Source organism: Pseudorasbora parva, chromosome 21 (assembly GCF_024679245.1).
Source record: "Pseudorasbora parva isolate DD20220531a chromosome 21, ASM2467924v1, whole genome shotgun sequence".
Taxonomy (NCBI): Eukaryota; Metazoa; Chordata; class Actinopteri; order Cypriniformes; family Gobionidae; genus Pseudorasbora; species Pseudorasbora parva.
Window position 1 is genome coordinate 31,645,302 of NC_090192.1, and position 25,290 is coordinate 31,670,591.

Genomic DNA, 25,290 nt, shown 5'->3' on the forward strand with positions numbered 1-25,290 from the left:
TAAGTTTATTGAAATTAAAAATTTGAGTTGATACGATGAAGGAAATTTGTTTAATAAATAGAAACTCAAAATATTATTGTATCTGAACCACATAAAAAATGTGATAAATCATGAAAATAGCACTATTTGGCATGTTTCACTGCGTCATCAGAAATAAAACACACACAATTACCCAATATCCTTACAAAATCTTTTAATAATATTTTGAGATTGTCAAATCTCAAAACAATTTTATTGTATTAACTCAGAATTTTAATTTTAATGAACTCAAAATTTTAAGGAAACCAGGTAAAAAAAAATTTCTAAATAATTTTTTACAGTGTAGGCTCTGTGAACGAGCACCCCCCCCCCCCAATCCATCAAAATGACATATATGCTATAGGCTTTTTCTAAGTTTCAATTTAAACTATTATAATCTCTTAAAAAGTTTAGCATCCAGCCTTGCACTCCGTCAGACATTCATAAGAGATCTTGAGAGCAATTTGGTCGAATCGGACCTTTCCAAATGAATCAGTTGAGCCATTCACAAAATCGATCTGCATGATATCAAAATTATTTATTTTTGTATTCCTCACAACACTATTATAAATAACCACTGGGGTTTACACACTTTGAACTACTTCATGATTTATTTTTGTCTATATTTAGCAGAACATTTTTATAGCATAACTACACAACAAATGTATTTATTGTTTATTTATTTATAGTTGTTTATTAATAGGCTTTTATTACAGTTATAGAGCAGCATTTTAATTGTTCATTAGGCACATATGTCACAAATTGCTTTAACTTGTTATTTATTAATTGTACTATTATTGTGTTGCCAGGTTTCCACTAAGGCAGCAGTGACGCCCAGTTTGTTGGCTGCTGGTTCATCGGTGCGGCGCGCGCGGGGTGCGTGAGCGCTTGGAGACGTAGCGCTGCGCGTGGGTCGCTACGAGGGGTGTGTGCGTCCCTGACACTACTAGGCTACTCCAAAACACCGATTAGACATCACGTATCAACCTACGGCGGGTCACGGAGCACGGCATCACTCACCCTGGAAACCTACGCTCTTGCTTCCTCGCAGTTGTGCCATTCAAACCGTTTGAACAGCGCTCATTCGCGAATACACCCTGCTCCGGAGGTGGCTTCTAATACAGGACAATGCCACTGACCCATAGCCGCAGATAGGGATGGATCCAAGAGTGTGGATGATGCTCGCGCTGCTCGGTGTGTTTGCAGTCTTACTGGAGGTAAGATGCGCCTTTAGGGCTGTTCAATAAGATAGAGTGGGAGAAATACACCTAAACGGCTTTATTGCATTTGCTACGACCATGTGTGTTTTTACGTGTTCTTATTAGTGCTTTGAGTCGATAACATTAATATAGCATGATTTCAAGGTGCACCTTTTTTGTTGTTCATCAAATCTAGCATCTAATATCTGTCATTGTGCAATAAAGCTCTCACATGCTGTTTAATGGATTCAAGCAAAGCCACCTCCCTCTAACAGAGGATCTGACATGCTGTATGGAGGAAATGTTGCTTAAACAATACAGAGAATTACAGACGTTCAAATTCAGTTATCATTTGGGATTTAGGATGATCCTCTTTAGATGCACAAAGACCAGTGCTTGCAAACCAGAATGATTCCGGGGTGAAAAATACAACACATTGACCCACATTCTGCTGTAAGACTGAGTTTGATGAGTGTGCTAGAACAAAATTATTGACCTGCACAGGTAATGGTATTTCAGGGGATGTGGAGAATGATTTAGTATCAAAATAGTTTGAAAAGAATGTCTGATTTTGTTTTTTTTAGAGCATATCTGTACAGGAATCTCAAAACTCAAGCTCAGCACAGAAGACAAAGAAACATCCAGTTGTGAAAGATTAGACAGAAACGCAATTTTAGACAGATTTAAGTCTTTTTTCCATGTACTAATATATTCTAAACCATTCCTAAATGGAATGGTTTATTAGCATAACATAAAGAAAAAGGCATCGGGATGCTAGATAATTATACCTTCATCTCAGTTCACAATCACTACATACTATAGCTGGAGTATCTTAACATCTGTTTGGGCGGTGAAACAACTGCACTACTGGAAGGAATTAATGAGTAATATGACTGCCGTGCTCCATTAGCGACTTTATGCTCCTCTTGATTATGAAAATTTTACAGCACCAACAAATCTGTTGAAAGGCTTTGCCCCTGAGATGGGTGTAATACACCGGGTTGATTTTATATCTGCATGCATTTCAAAATGTGCATTTGCAATTAGACTCCTGATACAGAGCAGCAGCTCACCGGATATGTGCTATAGGCAAGACATCGATGTGCCCTCCTCTGTTTGCAGCTGTCAGTATGACACACCTGGTCATATGTTCGCTCATCTGTGCTATATTCCTTTACCACAGTCTGTTCCTTAAATGTCAAAAACAAAGATGCTGCTTAAATCAAGGGCTTTTTGTGGTGTATTTTGCTATTTCAAGGGAAAGGAACATAATCAAGTACAGCGTCAGGCTGGCCTCAGTTGCTGCTGTGGAATGAAAATGACAGATGCAATTATGGCCGTAACTGACCGGAGTGTGTTGATATGAGCATAAATATCAGGGTGCATAACTGGAGCTTGTTATCTATAATGCAATTATCCCTGCTGGTGCATGGTGCTAAACCCCCAGATCAGTTCATTGGTCGTAAAGTAATGAAGTAAATCAATACCATGTTTTCATCTACAGACGTGTTTGATAAAATGACTGTGCGGTGCAGCTTATAAGCAAGGGTTTCAAAGGAATAATGAAAAATAAAATGCTTTATATTTACTCATGTCCTTCTGAACCTGAATGGAACACAAAAGAAGCTTAACAGAATGACTGATCTGCTCTCTTCAATGCAACAAAAGTGCTGTCAAGCTCCAAAAAGCATCATAAAAGTGGTCCATATGACTCATGCTGTATATTAGTCTTCTAAAGGCTTTGTGTTAGAATCTTGCTTGAAAACCATCAATATTCACTATCGTTGTTTGGAGAGAATAAAAGCAGTTTGGGATTTCTGCTATAAATAACTCCTTTTGTGTTCCAGAGATAAAAGAAAATCATAGATTTGAAAGACTGAATTAGGCTGAGTAAATGATGACAGAACTCTTATTTTTTTGCTTCAACGATTCCTTTATCTAGTTGAAGGACTGGTAAGTGTAAAAGAAATGTTTAAATATTCTTAAGGGTCAGTGATGAATGCTAGGTCAAATTTAGGATTACAAGCTGCAAGGTTTCTGATGCTCAGCGAGAAATCAGTTGTTAGAACAGAGTCCGATTGGTTCTGGAAAAGTCAAACCTTTATAGCTGCTTTCCTGCTTCGCTGAAATATCTCATTGCATTTCAAGTCACAGAAGGAGCTTTAGTTCCTTCTTGATGCCACAATGTCGCTCTATCTGCAATCCTCAGATTTCTAGGGTGTACTCAACCTTGAGAGCTGCCTAAATTTTAGCTGAATGGATGGAAAACTCAGTGGCAGATTTGATCACCGTATCAGTAGCTTATATTTTCGACTGAATTTTAAAAGCGTTTGCAGAGCAATGAAATCTTTACGGAACTGCAATTAAGTATTCACCATATATTCACAATAAAGGATATGAAATGAATAGGTAACACTTTATAATAACTGCATGCAATGAATCATTAGTTAAGCATAAGTAAATGGTTAATTTGTCATTTATAAAGCATTAATAGACATTGATAAGTTTATACAGCTATAAATACTTTATTCTTGATTTATATATCTATATCTATATCTATAATGTGTTCAATAATAGATCAATTTACCATTTCTAAATTAAGTCTTACATTATTTACAAACCAGTTATTTAGGAGTGGTTCATATATGTTAGAAAGTGATTAATAAACTATTTAAATGTACATTTATACATCTTATTATTTTGACATAGTAATACTTGCTCAGTGTGTTAATAAATACTTTATTAACATGTATTCATGATTAATTCGGGTAGTTATAAAACATTTAGTAGTTGTCACTTGTAAGTTTACTAGCTTCACGAGGCATAAATAAATCATCAGTGCAGAATATAACTGAGCCTTTCAATCTCTGTTGTTTCTCCTTTGCTTTACGAAGCATACATAGTCCACACTTTAGATGAGCTCGATCAGCTCACAAAAATAGTGTAAATGTTTAACCTACCTGAATTAATCAAGAATTACAGTAGGAAGACATTTTAATAAAGCATTTATTAACACACTGAGTAACAATTACTACCGGTATGTCTAAATAATAAGATGCATAAATGTACATTTAAATAGTTTATTAATAATTTACTTCCACTTTCTAAATGATCTTATGAACCACTGACAACTCTTCAATCACTGGTTTATAAATAATGTGATACTAAATTTATAAATGATAAATTGATCATCATAAAGTATGAACATGCAATTAGAAAAAGCATTTATGGCTGTATTTCTAAACTGCTTATTAATGTCTATTAATGCTTTATAAATGATGAATTAACTATATGCTAATGCTTAACTGATCCATAACATGCAATTATTATAAAGTGTTACCAATTAATACTGTGCATTTTATTTGACTATTAGGTTTCCTAAAGAGTGTATCACAGACTAGTTTCATGGTTCTTCTTTGTCTCATGAATATGAGGGCATTAAGATGTTTTAATAGCATTCTGTAATAGCTTGAGTTGGTATGTTCAATTCATTTCCATGGATCCTGTATACTGTTCATTTTTGTGAATCATTTCAAAGCGTGTTCAACTATTAATTTGCACCACCTTGGTGGTATTTTTTTCAAGTGTAAAAATCATTTAAATTAAATGTACATGTTGCTGTTTATCGCTATGTGTTTCATAGGTAAATTTTGTTTTTGTTTTTTACAGTTTAAGTTCTTAGATTAAACTATTAAATCCACTTAAATACGATGTGGAAAGGCCCTTTATCCTATTTACCTTGCATCCAAGACCCCACTTCCATTGAAAGACAGCAGTTACCTTTAAAGATTAAAATGATAACTCATCTCCTAATTGCTCTTCAGTCGCAGTGCAGTACGAGAAAGCGCATAAATAAAATGTCAGTTAAAATATTAACAAATATTATCTTCATTCCTTGTCAGGAGTGACTCCCACAGCTTCCTCTGAGCCAGGCAGAAACGGATTGTACCGCTGTTCAAATGTGTGTCACGTCTAAGAAGATAAAGCTTCACTTTTCTAGAAAAACAGACACTTTAGTGTTCCGAACAAATCAATTCATAATTCTGTCAGCTCTCTCTGCATTTGAACTCAGTTTCCTTTTTCCCTGCCTGCAGGTGAACGGTGATGACAGCTACCTGAATGCAGTGCAGAATACAGGTGAGCCAATGTGTGTCCAGTTTTACGCCCCATTTGCTATTAACATTAATTTTAGAAGATTTAATACATGTAAAGAGAGTCCAAAATCCATGTTAAAATGTCAACCACATTCAGAAGTGGTCAAAAATGCATGTGACCCATCAGCATTTATAGTGTAAATTCTAATCAGTCCTAATGTGTCTGAGGCAACATTAAAGAACTGCCTATAGAGGGTATGCATGTGACGTCACAATCGGCCGGCGTAACTGCGGTTATGCTCACCGAGTGGCAAAAAGACTGAGTGGCAGGATTGGATTTCAATGTGAATACTGCAAAAACACACTCAAAAAACGCATCTAAAATATGAAAGAGCTTTGTGATTTGCCTGTACAAATAGATTTGACAAGAAATCTGAGGTACATTTTAACTGACTGCCGGAAGCTGCAGAAAAGAGAAGCAAATGGATCGCAGCAGTTTACAGAAACATCTGAAATCTGGCGGGAAAATGATGCATACCCTCAATTCATCACCATTATGCTAAAATAAGAGTTTTAAACTTTGTTTCTGAGTTAAATGAAAACATTTGGAAAAGCATACATTAACTGTTGTATGCAATGACAGATCATTTAATTTGCATAAATTGCATATGCATAATTGCATAATTTATGAAAATTAATAATTGAGAATATGGTGTGCAAACATTGCTGCACTTCCTCAACATGCTGTACAAGTTTTGTACAGCATTTGCTCGTGATATCATTTCTCATGAAATTAGTGACCCTCCATTTAGAAACACATGTAGTCACACATTTGAGGTGCATGTAAAAAACAGGGATAAATTAGCCTGACAAGCCAGACTCGCATCAAGATGAAGTTGGGTCTGGGAACACATCGTTGGAAGGGCTTAATCCGGGGGTCGGGATGAACGGTTGTCTTTCAAAGTCCCTCTTCACGCAATAGGATAGCGCTACAACCAACCAGAGCAACGATGAAGGTGAAGCAGAGCTTGTTGACAGATTAAACTTTTGCCGTATCCGGTCGGCAAAACTCCGTTCACATCTTCCTTTTTTAAGAATGACTTCAGTGCCGTTCTTTGTTCTTTTCTCAAAGGAATGCTTAACTCCAAGTCTTCCAGAGTCGCAGCCAAAGCCGATTCGAAAGGCCGCCGTTCGCCAGCTTCTTTATTTTCAAGTAGCACACGGAACCGTCACAAATTTGCCGTCATTATGTTAAGCCCGCCCACCGACTCTATACACGATGTGATTGACCTGACCAGAGTTTGGTTTTTCCTGCTCGAATGCCAACGGAGAGTTGCTAGACGACCCTGGCTGCAAATTAGATTTGCTGTCGCTAGGGTGCGTCTAGATCTATAGGCTAGGGATAAATAGAAGTAATCTGGCCAGATGACAGATGTTAATTCCAGGTGGAAACAGGGCATTAAATTCTCTATGAAATTCTCAACGAGCCATTTCTTTCATGTGTGGATTTTTGAAAAAGGATATATTTATTGAAGAGATTACATCCTTTTACAAAAAGCTAGTAGGCTTCAGTACATGAATTTGCTCTTTGTTAATTGATTCAGGTGGTATTAGGGGAGAGACATCCTCATTCTAGAGAGCGTTTGATTGGCCACAAAGCTGTATAGTGCAAGATGAGTCATCAACTTTTTTAGTTGATTTGCCCGGAAAATAAGGACATGTTAAAGGTAACTTTTATCATATTTTAAGAGTACACTAGCATAAACTGTAGTTCAAAGTACTAAAAGCCACAAAACACAATTTTCATTTCATGGTCTATAAAGAAGACACTGGCTCACTTTCATGTTTTGTGCATTTATAGAGATGTATGAAAAATTAAAAACAAATGCTTGTTTAGAGTTACATTCCACTATATCTCATTCTCTCAGTTCTGGCTGTGTTAGTAATGAGCCGAAGAAGATGGATTTGCGATGGGTTGTCTTATATAAATAATTCATCAATTCCTCTTGAGCTCCAAAATGTGACATTTACACCCCATCACTGTGCGCTGGTCGCTGGATATCACCAGTGCGGATGCTTAATAAGGGCATTCACCCTGTGATGGTGTCCCATCTTTCTGAGCTGTGTCAGATTTTCTCCCTCATCTCGCTCTCATATACTTTGACAGCGTGAAATTCCCCAGTACCAATCCCGAAGTGCTAATGACTGTCTGCGCTTTGATGTCACTGCATCAAGACAGATAAACAGCCCGTCCAAGACCAGCCAATCAGGCGGCTTTATGGTGCCCGGGAACGGAAAGGGCTTAGATGGAGCGATTTTGGTTTTCTCTTCTCATTGAAAACATAAACTGTGCCAGAAGCATCCTTTATACATCAAAAGAAATGGGTCAGCTTATGATTTTATAGTTCCCTTGAAAACTGCACGGTTAGATTGTTTCCTATAGATCTAGGTAGCATGCCACAGTGGACCAAATAAAAAAAAAAAAAGTTATATCCATCGAAACAAAGATTGCGTGCAAAGTCTTTGTTGTGCAACAAAGAATGTCTCGAACTGATGCTTTGTACATGAAACAGTTGCTGTAAGAGAACTCATTTCTGTTTTTTTTTGCAGAAAAAATGCCAATGCCGATGCTAATGCGAATGCCCTGATGTTCTTACGTTGATTCCTGTCACCCATTGGTGCCCCACCATGCATCCGCTCCCTCATTCGCTTAACACGCCAAAGCACGTTATGTGAACCGTATCAAATATTCATTGTGGTGGGGAAATGGATTATTTGGGGAGGGAGAATGAGCTCTCCTATGGCGCAGAGCTGAAAGCGTGTGTGTCCAAGTACGCCATACGGATGCTTTGCGTAAATGACTTGATTTTTCTGCTGCCATTCGTTCTGCCAGTGTGCTTCCATTAGCTTGGAGCGGCACAGAGGGTGTCAGTGGCTGAAGGTGAATGAATCGCAGCCAAAGAGTTCTAATACAGTGCTCCGTATTTGTCTTCTTTTTATTATTATTTTGAATGATGGGTTTGCTTATTTTTTGCACCCACTGTTAACTACGTATTGTCTCTAGAGAAGTTCTATTATATCTAACGTATTATTTAATTTGGTTGTTCTTATTTGATTATCCAAAGATTAGCTTTTAAAATAGTTTTTGGTTTTTGTAACAAAATTGAGATTGTACATTTGTATTGCCCAAGCTTTGACTGAATCACTTATGTCCTCCAATTTTTATAGTTGACTCAGGTCATTTTTTTAAATAATTCTTTTTGGAGTACAACTTCAAAACATCAGAGAAAAGACTCTCTCTCCCTCAGCTACTCTCCCTCTTCTGTGCATCTGTGCCAGTCTTTGCTTTCTCAAACAGCTTTGATGTCTCATCCCCCACCTTATGTGTCAGATCCTCGTGTGTTTGGTTCAGAATGGAGAAGAATGTCAGTATAAGATGATTTCACAGGAGTCGATTTCTCAAAGAATGGCTTGTTTTCAAAGTGCGAGATGTGTTAATGTATCAGATCCATGATAGAGCATGCATCCTACATGCCTCTCTCTCTCTGTTTCCCCGTAGCGTCCCCTCCCCCGACCTTTTCCATGTCGTAGCAGTCATTAACACCTGGAGTGGAGATCAGCCATTTTTTTTTTCTTGCAACGTAATGTAATGGTATCAAAATGTCTGAGCCTGTGCTGAATAAGCATGGCCGGCTCCTGGTGCTGTTCCTGATGCGCAGACACCTCTGTTTTACACTCTTTTATTACCTGACCTTCACTGTCATTCCTGGTAAAAATCCCTTTGCTTCTTTTTATCACCAAATGTACTATTCCATCAAACAGAAGATGTCTATCTCCTCTGTTCTTTGTTATAAAAGGATCCAAATGTCAGCCTAATGTATCAGTCTTAAAGGGATAGTTCACCAAGAATGACCATTCTATCATTATTTACTTACCCTTATGTCATTCCAGTAGTGCGGAACACAATTGTTTTTAAAGAATCTTGATTTAATGTCAGTTTATCACGACCAGGGCTGTACAATTCCAAAACGCATAATAGATGCACCATAAATTCTAAAAGCAATATCAATTATGGCACTTATTGTGCAGGATGGATGTCAGTTACATCAAATTTCAATGACTATTTAGTGTTTCTTAATGTCTATGATATCAAAACTGCACCGTAAGCGACACGTGATTCAAGCAGTGGTGGAGCCAGAGGTAAGCTTAAATGTAAGCTGTTCGAAATCCTCTTGTGCCACTGAGCGCCACTCACATAGTGTTCCATTTAATGACGTAAATTTGTTTAAAATTGTTGTTAATGTATCTATACGTAATGAATTAAGGGGGTTAAATGAATAGTTCACCCAGAAATGAAAATTACCCCATGATTTACCCACACTCAAGTCAATATGACATTCTTCTTTCAGACAAATAGTCGAAGTTATATTTAAAAAGTCCTGGCTAATCCAAGCTTTATAATGGCAGATATTGTCCCTCGGTTTGAAATCCATAATCAGCATATTAGAATGATTTCTGAAGGATCATGTGACTGAAGACTGGAGTAATGATGCTGAAAATTCTGCTTTGCCATCACAGGAATAATTACAATTTTAAACTGTAACATTATTTCACAATATTACAGTTTTTCTGCATTTGGATAGACTGCTTTAAAAAAAAAAACATTTTAGAAATATGACCGATCCCATGTTTTTTAAGGGCTTTTTAAGAATATTCGATTAATGCTTAAAACAAGAGTTGCTTGCCAATGGGGTAAGATAGTCTTAATTAAAATATTATCTTAAAGCAAGTCTTATTATCTGACAAATTATTGCTTCTCAAGGGAATTAATCTTGTTTTAAGGATGTCTTATTGTAAAACAATACAGAATACTAATTAAGATGAAAATGAATGTAAAAACCAATCAAAAGCATTTTATTCTGTCTCACTCTCTACGGATGAAATATTTGTTCAGTTTGTCCCAGACACTTTATCGACAGCATTATGGCGTTTCCTGCCCACACATCTTTATGCATCCAATTAAGCAGAAACGCAGTCAACGATTTCCCTGAGGTTGGCACAACTCTTTCTAAGAGCGCTCTCCGTCATCCTGTTTTAATATGTCTAATTCAGCTCTGCCCTGATTGCAGTGAGTCTGTCTGAGCTTGCAGATGGAGACATTAATCTACTGCTGTTCTTTACACACACACACACACACACACACACACACACACACACACACACACACACACACGCACACAGTTCCTCTGTAATATATGTTTTTCTGATATCACTTGAATACAGACAGCCTGGCTCAGAAAGTGCAGTCGTATGAGTATGCAGACAAAAAAGACTGCAGACATGCCATTCATGACTGTGATTAACAGCCTGTTCTTCCCACTGCCAATGATGTGTTTTCAAAGGCAAATGGAAGGTGGAGAACCCTTCATATCTACAGAGCTTTCTAGTGACAGACTGGGAAGGACATTCTGCTGAGTCATGTAGTGCTGGATTCTGGGACTTAAGGAATTGTGGGTTAACAGAGGATTATGGGAAGTGACAGATCACAGCCTCTCCATCCTTCTCTGACTGTCTTTGGGTCCAACTCCCAACAAAGTTCCTCAAAAACTGCAGACAAACATGAAAAACCTGCTGACATCTCTTAGAGGCTTTTTTTGTGCAATGTCTGCAGCATTTCACAGTCCATATGGACCTCACCATCTAACTCTCCGTGAGTTCTTCCCATAGTTCTGCTCTCCTCCCCACCGTGTGTTCAGTCATCCTGAGAGAGATGCATTTGTGTCTTCATCAGCACAGCACCAAACCCGAACACTCAAATCTTTTAGCGAAGTAAAGTTGTGTTCAAACTGTTTGAAAGTTTAGAACAGCTCTACTAATAATCTTTCCTACACATTATCTAGCCGTTCACAGTGTGCGTGATGTTGTTATGTGCGAAATGCAATTTGATCCAGTTTCCACAGCACTACAACACCAAAACTGAGTTACCATAATCGAGTTTGAGTTCTGGAAGAAGACCAGCTATGATTTTCTATCCAGCTATGATCCAGCCATAATCGTGTGAGGACTTCTGTTTCATTTCTTCTTTTCTTTGTTTTTTTACCCCTTATCTTATGTAGGTTACTCAAACATTTGCAGCTGCTTTGGAACAATATGCACTATAAAAAAATATTGAATTATTTTGTGCATTTTTGTCCATTCCGGCTTTTTGCTTTTGTTGTGTTGCATTGAGTAGCCCCTCCCACAGGGAAATCTCATTGGTCCAAAAACCTGGTGTGTATATATAACATCAAATGCACTCAATTTGGCTAAGATTGTGTCACATGACAACAATTTTTTTCTTTCAGTTTGGACAGATAAATTGCTTGTCACTGGAAGCTTGTCAGTTTGTACCTGCTGAGACACATTTTAAGTGACAGTATAATTGGTAGACATGGTAGATGTCTATCCATGAATAAAGCCTTGTGGTAATTTCAGTTTCATTCACTTCTGCACTGCTGCACGGTTTCATATACTTTTCAAAATGGGTCTGTTAGCCCGAATTTACTCCAGAAATATCACATTTAGATGGCATATGGTGTGAAGAGTCATTACATTTTGAGGTTGTCGAAAATCTGACATTTGTAGTGTAAACGCTAATCCATACTGATGCATACCAGGTGACATCATCGGACCACCTACACATCGGTCAATCAAACGCTGCTTTGATTATTAAAAGAAAATAACCAACTGATCTAAACATTTTTGGGAAAGTGCATATGCAATAAATGTGACAAAAACATAGTTATTATTTAAACTGGATCTTAGAAACCACAACTGCCTGTTTTCCTTAACACGAGGTGCAAGTTTACAATAATTGTGTCTTTAAATCCAGTACGGGTGGTGTAGATCTTGCTGGAGAGTCTCAAGTAGGGCAGGTCAGTGAGAGTTCGGCTCCCTGCCGCTTTATTGGCTGCTCATCTTGGCTTCTCAGCACCTGCTTTGAGCACAGCCTTGTCTAATCCCTCATCCTTTATGCTTGGAAAGGAGGCTGTATAAGGGATCCAGATGTCCAACTTCTCCCTCTTTTCATTCTCCAGCCCTGAGGATTCAGTGCTCATGGCTTGGAGGCCAAGGTGGGTGTTCCAAAGAGATAAACAAAAGGGCCGCTGTTAGATATAAGATGCTGGCAGGAGAGCCATATTGAAATGCCACATCTGCAGAGCTCTCACTTTGGCAATTTATGCGACATAGATTTTTATTTTGGAAAGGGATTTTGCTAGATAGTGAGCAATCTTGGAACTAAATCCTTTTTTTTTTTGTACACAGACCAATGGTTACTTTGTCACTTTTTAGAAATATATATATTAACTATAATGTATATATGTTTTGATTAACTATAATTTTTTTATTTTTCAGGACTCAGTGAACAATACATTTTATGTGCGCTTTTCTAAATAATAAATACCTAATTTCTTCTTTAAATACAAGGTATATGGTCTGTGAATGATTCATCTGGAGTCTGGAGTATTATATTATTAATATTTGATCCTCATAAATATTCCTTAAATATGTAACATTCACTAAATTGTGATTAGTGAATGAGTGAATAAGTGTGAATGCACTCTAACTGCAAATCTAATTTTAAGCATCGCAGCCAGGTTTCATGATAGACAAGCAATGACTAAATTTCCATTTTTCTGTCCTTTCTTTTACCACCAACAGCTGCTCACGAGTGCTGAATGAGAATCGTTTGGTATCATGCTCATATAGATACGCCGGATATTAACTACTGTCTGAACATACAGATCAGATTTCATCACTTGGAAAATGCCAGTGCGAACAGTCAGCCTTAAAGATGAGATTTGGAAGCTAAAACGGATTTGTGTACACTATAAAATCCCTTTTCTATTTTTTTGTTGTTGTTGCAGTTCCTCTGTCCTGCTCCGAGGGCTTCACTGAGCTGGGCTATTACAATGGCACCGTTTCTCAGACTGACTCAGGTTCACCCTGTCTAAAGTGGACTGAATTCCCAGACTACGTGCAGCAGTATCCGGGTAGGGGTCTGGGAGAGCACAATTTTTGTCGAAATCCTGACCGTGAGTCCAACCCATGGTGCTTTTTCAGACAGAGCTCAGGTGCCATTGGTTGGGCCTACTGCGACTGCCACCAAGGTGAGTACTTAAGTTTTTACAATTAAAGTTCACCCATGAAATGAAAATTCTGTCATTAATTACTCACCCTCATATCATTGCACTCACATAAGACCTTCGTTCATCTTCCGAACACAATTGAAGATATTTTGGATCAAGTCAGAGAGCTTTCTGACCCCTTAATAGACAGCAATTTCACTACCACTTTCAAGGCCCAGAAAAGTATGAAGACATCATTAAAAGAGTCCATGTGAAAACAGCGATTCAACTTTAATGTTATGAAGCGACAAGAATACTTCTTGTATTCAACCCCCCAATAAATAATGACTTAATTCAAAAATATCTTCTCTTCTGTGCCAGTCTCCTACACTGTTGACGTAGTGTAAACAAAGCAGGACTTCCGAGTTCTACGGCTCACCATTGGCTAGCTCCTTCATCAGCATCACACACATACATCGTGGCGCTCACATGAGGCTTCATACCTTTCTGGGCCTTAAAAGTGGTAATGAAATTGCTGTCTATGGAATAAAGTCATTATTTTGGGTGTTGCGCATAAAAAGTATTCTCGTATAGAGGGGTCAGAGAGCTCTCGGATTTAATAAAAAATAACTTGTATTTAGAAGATGAACAAAGGTCTTACGGGTTTGGAACGACATGATGGCTGAATTTTCATTTTTGGGTGAACTAACCCTTTAAAATTCTGTTATGTTCCACTTGTGAGTTTAGAATATTCCTTAGTTGCTAAAACAACCCTGCATTTTTTTTTTAATCTCACCCTCTTCTTTTGGAAGTCTGTCATTATCACTGATTAAATACAATATTCAGAACAATTTGCATGGCAGGTTTCCTGTCATAGATTGCAATGTGTTTTGACAAATCAATGTGAAATTTGCAATAATGACAGAAATACCAGCAATTCAGAGTACTTTTACCCTATTCATTCTTCAGGATTTAGCTTTGGAATATTCATACACAGCATTAATGAGAACCTTGCTTTTAATTTGATTCATTTTAGAAAACAAAAAACTAAAAAACTAAACAAAAAAACAATCAATGTCTGCAGTATGTGGCTCTGCGAAAGAGTTTGGGTTGGATTCATTAACTCATCAGGGAGTTTAGACTCTGGGGCTATTAAAGCTTCCCCGCAGAGAGAAACACAGCGCTTATGACTGAAAATCAGCTAGTGGGACATCAGCCTTGATGTTAGAACATTCTAACGTTCTTCAACTGATAAATATGTTTTTAGTACCTCTTTGTATACTGTTATATCTCTCTTGGAAGACTGTTGAGTTTTGGATTGACAGTATATTCAGAAAACAGTGGTTGACATTTTTGAGAAGTATACTGTGTATGCACAACTGTGGTCAGAATTATTGCCCCCCTTGCTAAATATGAACAAAAAAGCCTGTAAAATAAATGTTGTAAACTTTTAGTCCAAAAATCCACAGAAATCTAACCTTATAATAAAGTAAAAGAATTGAAAATGTGTGGAAAATCCCTTTATGAAATAAATGCTTTTCTTCAAAACATGTTGAACGTGATTATTGACAAAGTTTTAATACTTTTTTCAACCTCCTTTTGCCAAGATAACAGCTATGAGTTTTCTCTTATAATGCCTGATGAGTTTGGAGAACACCTGACAAGAGATCAGAGATCATTCCTCCATACAGAACCTCTCCAGATCCTTCAGATTCCCAGATCTTTCAGATTCCCAGATCCATGTTGGTGCTTCTCCTCTTCAGTTCACCCCACTCATTTTCTACAGGGTTCAGGTCAGGGGACTGAGATGGTCATGGGCGAAGCTTCATTTTGTGCTTGGCGACACACTTTTGTGTTGATTTTGAAGTTTGTTTTGGATCATTGTCCTGATGGAAGATCCAACCACAGCCTATTATAAGATCTCTTGCAAAGGCCGTCAGGTTTAGATTTTTTGATCTGTTGTATTTGCTAGAATCCATGAAACCATGTATCTGAACAAGATGTCCAGAACATCTAGCAAAAAAAAATAAAATAGGCATAATTTCACAGCTCCTGCAGTATATTTAACCGTGGGCATGGGGTATTTTTGATTCTTGTTTGCACCAAAAGCTATATTTTTAAAAAGTTTCATCTGACCATAGAACCAGGTCCCGTTTCAAGTTCCAGTCGTGTCTGACTACCAAATGAGGTATTCGTAACATCTTTAGTTGATTGCACCTTCTTATTTATTGCCCTGATAGTGAAAATGGGAATTTTCAGTGCTTTAGCTCTTTTCTTACTGCCACTTTCTATTTAGTAAAGCTCAACAATCTTTTGCTGCACATCAAAACTATATTCTTTGGTTGTACTTATTGTGATGGAACTCATTGCTGGACAATTTAATATTCCTTGTGTTCAAAAAATGTAAAAGGGAATGGGAAATATACTTCAGAGATATGAATGAATATAACAAAATTATTTTTTGATTTTAGGAGTTTATGTTGAGGGATCTGATTCTAAATAAACTCGCACCACGAATGCTCTTCTGCATGTCTCAGTAAAGAAGCTATACTGGTAATTTCCATGTCCAAATTCAGTTCTATAAAAGATGTATTTGTATGTAAATACAGAATTAACAATGCTATTTTGGGCAGTTTTATAAAGAAAACGATGAATCTAAAATCTTAATTTTTTTGTTATCCTCCTTGTAAGGAATAAAATGACCTTGATTGCTTAGTAAGATTTATACATTGGATGTTGTCAGTTTATTTATAATATATGTATATTTATATAAATATCTTACCTGTTTAGGCGCGGTCAGATTAGCGGGAGGTACATCCTCAAAGAGTGGCCGACTGGAGGTCTACCTGAACGGCCAGTGGGGGTCAGTTTGTGACACGCATTGGACAGACCGAGATGCCAGTGTGGTTTGCCGACAGCTTGGACTTGGGTATGGGAATTTATGTTTATTCTTAAATATCGCTGTTAATTTAGCTCTATGTATAATTCAGAAACCCTTGTTATTAGCGACACCAGTGGCCATTAAGTGAACTGATTTGCTCATACTTGCACTTGTACACACTCGACACGTAAGAGACTGAACATGATTCAATGCCCCGATATACTCATGCCGAAGCTCTTTTACGTTCTTTGCTTAGAAGTAAAAAGAAATTGAACATACCTTTGCAGCGATATACTGTTAACAAACTTCCAGACGCCATCCTTGCTGCTGAGAGGATAAATGAATATGATGAATGATGAATACATTGGATGAATATAATATGTGCTGCCTGCTTTCCTCAGTAACAATATAAATATTCAACAAAAATGACAGCTGTGTGAAAAAAGGATTAAAATATTCAAAAAACACTATAATAATATTATATATTTTGTTGACTTGTGTACTTACATTATCCCAAATGTTTTCGAGAATGTTTAAATCCAGAGAAATAAGCCATTTTAACCTGAACACGGGCTGTTTGGCGTCGCCTATCAATGACATCACACACTCTTTATCCTCATTGTTGTGCAGCTCAACACAGTTGGTCTTATTAAATCTCATCTTCTTGATTTACTGCGATTACCATGCCTAAAATAGAGATTACTACAGTGTGCAACAAGTGTCTCATAGTAGCCGCCGAGCGAACGCACAGAGTAGCCTTATAACAACTTTCAACACAGTCAAATAATGTATCTAATATGATAAAACAGCGCTGCGTACTCATGACCAGAAGAAGCGGAAGAGGTCGTCTACGGCGTAACAAAAGCTCAGCAGAATCCAGGTCAAGCCATGGCTTTGTTTTGAATAAGCGACCCCTCTGCGGTGAAAATATTTCATATTGTGGCTTTAAGAAAGTATGTGATCAAAGCAATATGGATAAGTTATTTGCACATGCACTGTAATTCACTGGCATAATGTCAACAGATGATATGATAGTTATGATAGTTTGAATGTAAAGTATGTTTAAGACTATAGACTATACACCAATCTGGCTATTTGAGACTATAGTTTAAATGAATCCCATTTCTTGTATGACACATTGACATTACATTACAGAATAGCTCCTTCGGCATTATCCTGAACATTGTATAAGCATTCATTACATGCGTCATTGAATAGAAGAGAGGCTCGTAAGTGCACGTAAACGTCACATCCTTTGGTCCTTGACATACAGTTGCTTTATAAGCTGTTCACACATTAGCAATACAAAAAGCAATGAGTACAATTCTTACATATAGCCCTTTTAATTTAGTACAATGAATTAAAGATCATTTGAAAAAGTATGTGTTGACTGGCACAGTAAGGTAATGTCTTTGAATAATGATGAATTGTTCATTTTTTTTCTCGACAAATATTAAAATATGTGATTATGTAGTCATGTAATTAATTGAATACATTTCAGCCTGACCTTATTTGGCAATCTGGGATTTTTTTTTTGATTTTCCATAATGGATCTGTGCTTCTCATTGTGTTCAAAGTATGGTTACCAATATGTACATTTAAATGATTCATTAAAATGTACTTATGCCTTCACATTTACTATATCTATATTTAATTTAGCCTTTAGAAAATGAGCTAAAAGTGGGTGGTAAGCCTTACGTCACTGAATGGTGGAGGAAATAACTTGGTGCTTCTTTCTTCTCTACTTGGTGCTTCTTTCTTCTCTCTTCATAATTCTTTTCATTTGTTGTAGTGAGATTGGCACAGCTCTCCAGCATTCATATTTTGGCCCCGGCTCCGGGCTTTTTCACTACGCCCGCCTTGGCTGCCGTGGAAATGAGAAATCCCTGCTGGAGTGCAGGAGCAGGAAGTTTGTTACTAGTGACTGCAACCATGGAAACGAGGCCGGAGTGCTGTGCGCACCACCTGAAGGTCAGTGTGCTTTCTGTGAGGGTGAAGCTAACGACCTTTTAAATGATAAGTGCTGTAAACACTCCTGCATCTAGACGCCCTGGCAAAACCTTACAGCTGCCATGAAACAGGACAAGTGTTTTAATAAGATACAAAGATCATCAGGGTTCCTCAAAGTCTGGTTTTGAGAATTCAGTTTCCGCCTCCATGTCTGCGCTGTAAGTGTACACTGCAGTACCACAAAGAAGATTGCTCCTATTATAATCAACAAAGCTGTCTGCGAGTACATATAATGTGAGCATCTTTTTCCCCCCAGCTGTCGTGCTTCATCTCGTTGCTTGCTTGCTTGCAGTCCAGACCCGGTTTAAAATACGCTTATTAAATTACATGCACATGACATTATATTTTAATATAAAAACAAATGAAAGATTGCTGTTTATGCAGTCACCCTGTATTTTCTAAAAACAGCCCTTGAGCAACATCATTTAAGTATCTCTGATCTGCAATGAATACTAAGACAAAAAACCACAGGGTGTGTGATGGAACATCATGAGGACGATTATGTTATCTTTGAATTGCCGTTATTACAGCTTCTTTGTCCATTCACACGACTTACTAAATTGGCGCTCACTGAAATTAGAAATTTTAATGAAACATTTCAGTGGGGGCTTATATTTTCTTTGGGGGAATCAAAAGAGCCATACTTTCTTTTGTAGAAGTGAACAAAGGGGGAAAAAAATGAGAAAATAGGTTGGAAAGCAAATCAATGGCGTCTGAACTCATGATTGCCTGCTGAGAGCTTTATTGAAGACACAGTCTGAGGACAGATGTGCACTGCGTTGAGTTACCAGGGCAGCAAAATATGTATTTTAGCCATTGAATGGGAAAAAATGGTTGCATATAATGTATTCCTGATATTATCTTTATTATAAATGAAAAATAACTGGAAACTGCACATATATCTAATTATAGTGGTTCTGGCTTTGTTTCGGGACCCAGATTTTACATTACTAATGGTTTGTACTAGCCTAACTGTAAACGCCAAACTCTGGTCAGGCCATCACATCGTGTATAGAGTCGGTGGGCGGGGCTTAACATAATGACGGCCGAGTTGCGCTTGCGCGCTTCACAGAAACTGGCGAACGGCGGTCTTTCGAATCAGCTTTGACCGCAACTCTGGAAGACTTGGAGTTAAGAATGTCACTGAAGTCATTCTTAAAAAGGGTTCAGAGTTTTGCCGACCGGATACAGCGAATGTTTAATCTGTCAACTAGCTCTGTTTCACCTTCGTTGCTCTGGTTGGTGGTAGTGCAATCCTATCGCGTGCAGAGGGAGTTTGAAAGACAACCGTTTATCCCGCGCCTCGGATTGAGCCCTGTCAATGGTGAGTTTCCAGACCAAACATCTTGATGTGGGTCTGGCTTGTCAGGGTAGGTTTATACAGAATAATTATGACAAAACAGTAAACCTGCATAGGACCCAACAATACGCAAATGGTTAGATACAGTTTTTTAAAAACGTTTTTGAAAGAAATGTCGTATGTTTACCAAGGCTCCATTTATTTAATCAAAAATAGAGTAAAAAGGTTTTTGTTATTTTTATTATTATTAGAATTTCGGCAAAACTTTAATATGGGGAACGCATATTCACTATTAACTTTGACTTTTGCCTCAATAAACTCCTAATTTAATGCTTATTAATAGTTAGTATGGTAGCTTTTGTAGCATTTAAGTTTAGGTATTGGGTAGGATTAAGGGATGTAGAATAAGGTAATGAATAAGGCATTAATATGTTCTTTATAAGTACTAATAAACAGCCATTATCCTAGTAATATGCATGCTAATAAGCAATTAGTTAATAGTTAATAACTGAACCCTAAAATAAAGTGTTACCAGAATTTCCATAGTCCTGTCAAATTAATTAATCATGATAAATCGCATCTAAAATAAAAGTTGTTTTATATAAATACACTCGCTCATGTATATATTTTAGAAATATTTACTTGTATATGCAGTCTATATATAATTATTATATATACATAAATATCTCATATATAAATATAACAATTTCTGAAATATATACATGAATGAGTGTGTATTTATATATACATTATAATCATACACAGATATACACACATATATTTTGTAAACATAAACCTTTATTTTGGATGCGATTTAATAGATTTGACAGCACATTTTTTGATAAATAAAAAATGTAAAAGATTTATTTGTAATACAAATATAGCATTTATAAATGTCTTTTCCAGCACTTTTGATCTGTTTTAATGCAACCTTATTTAATGAAAGTTAAAGCAAATCTTTCTTTTTTAACCCGAACCTTTAATACATACAGTATACAAATAAAGTATTTGTATCAACAGCAGATGATTCTCCATGAACCAGTATTTAATGTGACCTGGGTTATTTTCTTTACTCTTGTTTTTGCCTAAAAGTTCTGACTTTATTTGACATAATTATGGTTGCATTATTATGGTTTGTGGCATTTCGTTTTTTTTTTTTTTTTTCACTGCCTTCTGCGACCCCATTAGAATAGACCTGCAACCGCTGGGTTATTACACAGAGAGAAGTATTGCATAGATCATTCTGGGTGTCACTTCATTTATTGATGTGTTTGTGGCTTTGGGTCATGATTCCTGGTTTGCTCGCTCAGGTAATGGACCGCCACTGCGGCTGGTTGGTGGGGAGGAGGACTTTGAGGGACGAGTTGAGGTCTTCCATGATGGGCGCTGGGGGACCATTTGCGATGATCAGTGGGATGACATGGATGCTGAGGTGGTCTGCAGGCAGCTCGGACTGGGGTGAGTCCAATGTACAACTAATACATCAAATACTCACCGTACACACCCCTGTTATGAATATACAGCGGATGGTTTCAGAGTAATACATCATGCTTGTAGCTCCTAGCTTTCTAACTGCCATTTGCAAACATTTTTTAAGGCTGTAAAGGTGACCTATCATGCTTTTTTACAGTTTCAACTTTCTTTAGTGTGTAATGTTGCAATTTTAGCATGAAAAAGGTCTGCAAATTTAAAAAGCACTAAGTCCAATCCAAAGGGAGTTTCTGAACTCCCTGAAACGCCTTGATTGAAGTCTTGAGTTTTCTTCCAGAAACGTACACATCACAGTATTTCTCATTTAAATTATTCCCGTCTGAGGCATACACAAAAATGGGGAGAGGCCGAGGTTGGGTTGCATTAGTAGTGTGTTGTTGCCAAATCCAAAAAACACTTGCTGTGTTGGAAATGACCCCTATACCCTCTTTCACTATTCCCTTTATTACTAATATAGTCCACTTGAAGAAGTGAATGAAAACGAGTGAGAGAATTTGCATATTTTGTGCAAACTGGCAGCTCCAGTAGTAATGAAAAGATGTATCTTGAACTCTTCCATGGAAACTAGCGTGCATAAGCTGTAATTAAACAAACTAATAATCACTTAAAAAGGAATTTATACCTTTATGATATTACACTCCACCAGCGTGGTTTGGAAAGTGAATGGTTGATTCAGCTGTGGGCGAAATCTCCTGGCAAGATGGGAATTCATTCAGCATGTGACTCTGCATTATGGGTATTTTCTAGCCGTTGAGCATACATCGGTTGGACACTCATTATTGTGGTGTAATTTGGGATTGAATGAGTGCACTCAATATCTTCCACTATCGTTTCGTACACAACAAAAATGGCTGTCGCTCAAATAGTGTCCTATTTAAGGATATAAGGGCATTTTGGACACAGCCACTGTTTTCTTCCACCCCGAAACTGATAAGGCAAAACGGATGGCATTGTAAGTTTTAAAACGTGAGAAGCTGAAATTTGCAGTTATGGTAAGGGCCGTGACATTTCCGTTCAAAGCGGTTGTCAAATTACAACACACTGGTCCCGCAAACCAACCGGAGGACATTGCGCTTTTCAGAAAGGAGGGGCTTCACAGAGGAAGGAACTAAACATGGGTGTGTTTCCCATTTATGACATAAGTCACTGCTTAACTACAATAGTACGGTGCATTGTTAAAGAGATTAGGCTAACTAGCTAGTCACGACTGTTTCCTGAAACCGTACTGTTGCAAATTTGTCATTCAACCATGTTGGTTAATGTCACGTGGTGGGGGAGTAATAACTTATTTTAATGAATTAGTTTGAGATCTAATTAAATGCTATACTTTTGGCTATAAATTGTGGAAATGGCATCTGAGGAGTAATTCTCATTTTTCTCAGTTATTTAACTTTATTTCGAGATTCAATCATATAGTTCTTATGTACTTGAGCACGCTCGCACATGCAGCCTCTTCAAAAACTGTTCTTTAAATCTCTAAAAGATGTAAATTACATTTGTATGTATACGAAATAAAAGATTGTACTGAATGTCAGCTTGCTTATTTAAGCTTGCTCAAGATAATGATTTATTAAGCCCACATGTATAACCAAAGGTTGAGAGTTGTCGTTCCAACCACACAACTTTGCGATGCTGTTTGGAAATGTCCACTGAAAATATGGTTTCCGGAAACAAGACTCATTGAACATTGATGTTGATAACGACGGAAACTTGCGACCATAGCTGGCTACTGATGCTGCAACATTAGAATAAAAAAAAAAAGAAACCTAAATTCTGCTGATTCTAGCAGTCCTCAAAAACAAAGATTGTAAAATTGCATAAAATGGCCTCTTTAAAGATTCAGTAGCAGTTGTTCTTCTTCTTTACAACACACAAAACTTGGGAGCTCCTGTGAGGTATTTTCATCCATGCCTGCTCTTATCTCGATGAGAGGAAGATTGAATTATTTATTTTGTGCTGTTGTATTCTTTGCTCTCTTACAACATCTCCATCATGTTGTTGTAGCAGTTGTAGAGAACAAAGACTGTGAGATGGCACATGAGCACAGACTCGCACCGCCGCTGCAGAGATGATAGGCACGACTTCAGTTACTGCAGCATTAAAGCAATTGAATAATGAGTTTGTCAGTTGTAGTTACAACCAAAAATATGCTAACTGAATGTGTGGGGAGAAGCATCTTAAAGGTTTTAAATGCTGTACTTAGTGCTTCTCAGGTCATCTTGGTTTCCCACTGAAGCAAAGCAGGGTTAAGCCTGGTCAGCACTGGCTGCTGTTGAAGAGGTGTTAGTGAGGCCAACAGGGGGTGCTCATCCTGAGCTCTGTGTTGGTCCTAATGTTCCAGTATAGGATAGTGTTCAGCAAAAGGCACTGTCCTTCTGATAAGATGTTAAATTGAGGCCCAGACTGTCTGGTCAGTAAAAATTCCTGTGGTCTTTCTTGAAAAAAAGAGTGGTGATGTAATTCTGGCATTTTAGCCATCAGCCTCTACACTGTAAAAAAAAAGGTTGCTGGTTTTCGTTGGTTTAACTTAAAAAAGTAAGTAACCTGGTTGCCTTAATTTCGAGTTTATTGAAATTAAAAATTTGAGTTGATACAATGAAGGACATTTGTTTATGTAGCACGGCAACAGTTGTCAGCACAAAATTAAGTGTTACAATACTCAGAATATGCTTTAGAATAGGGCTAGGTTCGACTCTCAGGAGGATAAAAATGAATTTTAGGCCAAAAGGTGTGAAACAGCTAGCAGCCAGCACATTTATTGCACAGAAGACACAAAAAAACAACAAGTGCCAGTGACCAGAATAATACTTTGTTGTATAGTCCCAGTACAATAATCAGAAATGGGAAAATTCCATTATTCAGTCTGGGTTGTGCGTAACTGGTCCAAGAAACAAATAAAACAAAATAGAAGAAATAAGAAGATTAAAAGAAAATGTCCGAAAGTTCTCCTGGGTTCTTCTCAAAGTCAGTGTGTAGTGTAAAAATGTATCTATAAGGCCTTTTTTCCTACTACCCGGGTAGTGTGTGTATAAAGTAACAGCTTAGCTGAAATCAAATGAATCCCGCGATGGAAACGGGTCCGAGTTGAATGTCCGCAGGTCCTTCACCGAATCACAGGGTCTGGCTCGCCATAGATCGCATAACTCACACAGTTGTCACAGGATGGAATCGGGCAACAAAAAAAAACAGTCAGAGTTCGCAGAAATAAAGTCTCTCAGTTTAACATCAGTCGGAAATCCTTTTGAACCACAAACACACTGCAACGATTTATATGGAAAGTTCAAAGATCTCACATTAGAACGTAATATTTATGCAGTAATGATTTTATATTTACACATTTGAAAAACAGCGCTTGATCACCTCGTGCGTACCAGCAACGAACAGTCTTCTTCTATTAGTCTCTGTGTGTAAGCCAACCAACTCATATAGCGACCTTTTCAGGCAAACTATGGTACTACATAGAACTGTGTTAAATTCTAGGGGGTTACATTTAATAAATAGAAACTCAAAATATTATTGTATCTGAACCACATACATTTTTTGATAAATCATGAAAATAGAACTATTTGTCATGTTTCACTGCGTCATCAGAAATAAAACACACACAATTACCCAATATCCTTACAAAATCTTTTAACAATATTTTAATAAAGGTTGTCGAATCTCATAAAAAATTCATTGTATTAACTCAAAATTTTAATTTCAGTGAACTCAAAATTTTAAGGCAACCAGGTAACTTTTTTTCTAAACAGTTTTTTTACAGTGTATCCATCATGGCCTCTTAATCAACCCCAAATACACACACAGGTTGACTACATCACTTTTTATTCTCTCTTCTTATGCTCCTCTCTAATTTTGTAAAGCGCTTTCATTTTTTTTATAAAGGGGAATTCTTTTTTTTAAACAAATTTCATTTAAAGACCCCCTGTGGAATTTATTCTTTAAAACTGCAGTGAACCAAAGACAAAACGCTTTTAGATCGCCTGTGTTTCTTACATCACAAACTACCTTCTGTGATGTACTACCATGTAACCAATCGTGCCAACCTGTGGGTGGGCTTTAGCATATCATTAACTATTATCTGAAGCCAGGTTATCCCAGTATATTTTTCTGTTCAGCAAAATAGCAGTGATTTATGATGTATATTACAATGTCATGATGAATTATATGCCTTTCTCCACTGAAGTTT

At 37.3% G+C, this 25,290-nt stretch overlaps 1 protein-coding gene across 1 annotated transcript in view; it reads left to right on the forward strand.

Annotated features, from left to right (window-relative positions):
* The first annotated feature begins 827 nt into the window (after window positions 1–827).
* The window catches only part of si:ch73-127m5.1 (neurotrypsin), a 44,830-nt gene continuing 20,367 nt past the window's right edge, over window positions 828–25,290 (forward strand). The window contains exons 1-6 of the mRNA XM_067430450.1: window positions 828–1,235; window positions 5,312–5,354; window positions 13,219–13,461; window positions 16,210–16,348; window positions 18,093–18,271; window positions 20,921–21,068. Coding sequence (XP_067286551.1) covers window positions 1,176–1,235; window positions 5,312–5,354; window positions 13,219–13,461; window positions 16,210–16,348; window positions 18,093–18,271; window positions 20,921–21,068 — 812 coding nt within the window. The 5' untranslated portion in view covers window positions 828–1,175. The remainder of the gene's footprint in view (window positions 1,236–5,311; window positions 5,355–13,218; window positions 13,462–16,209; window positions 16,349–18,092; window positions 18,272–20,920; window positions 21,069–25,290) is intronic.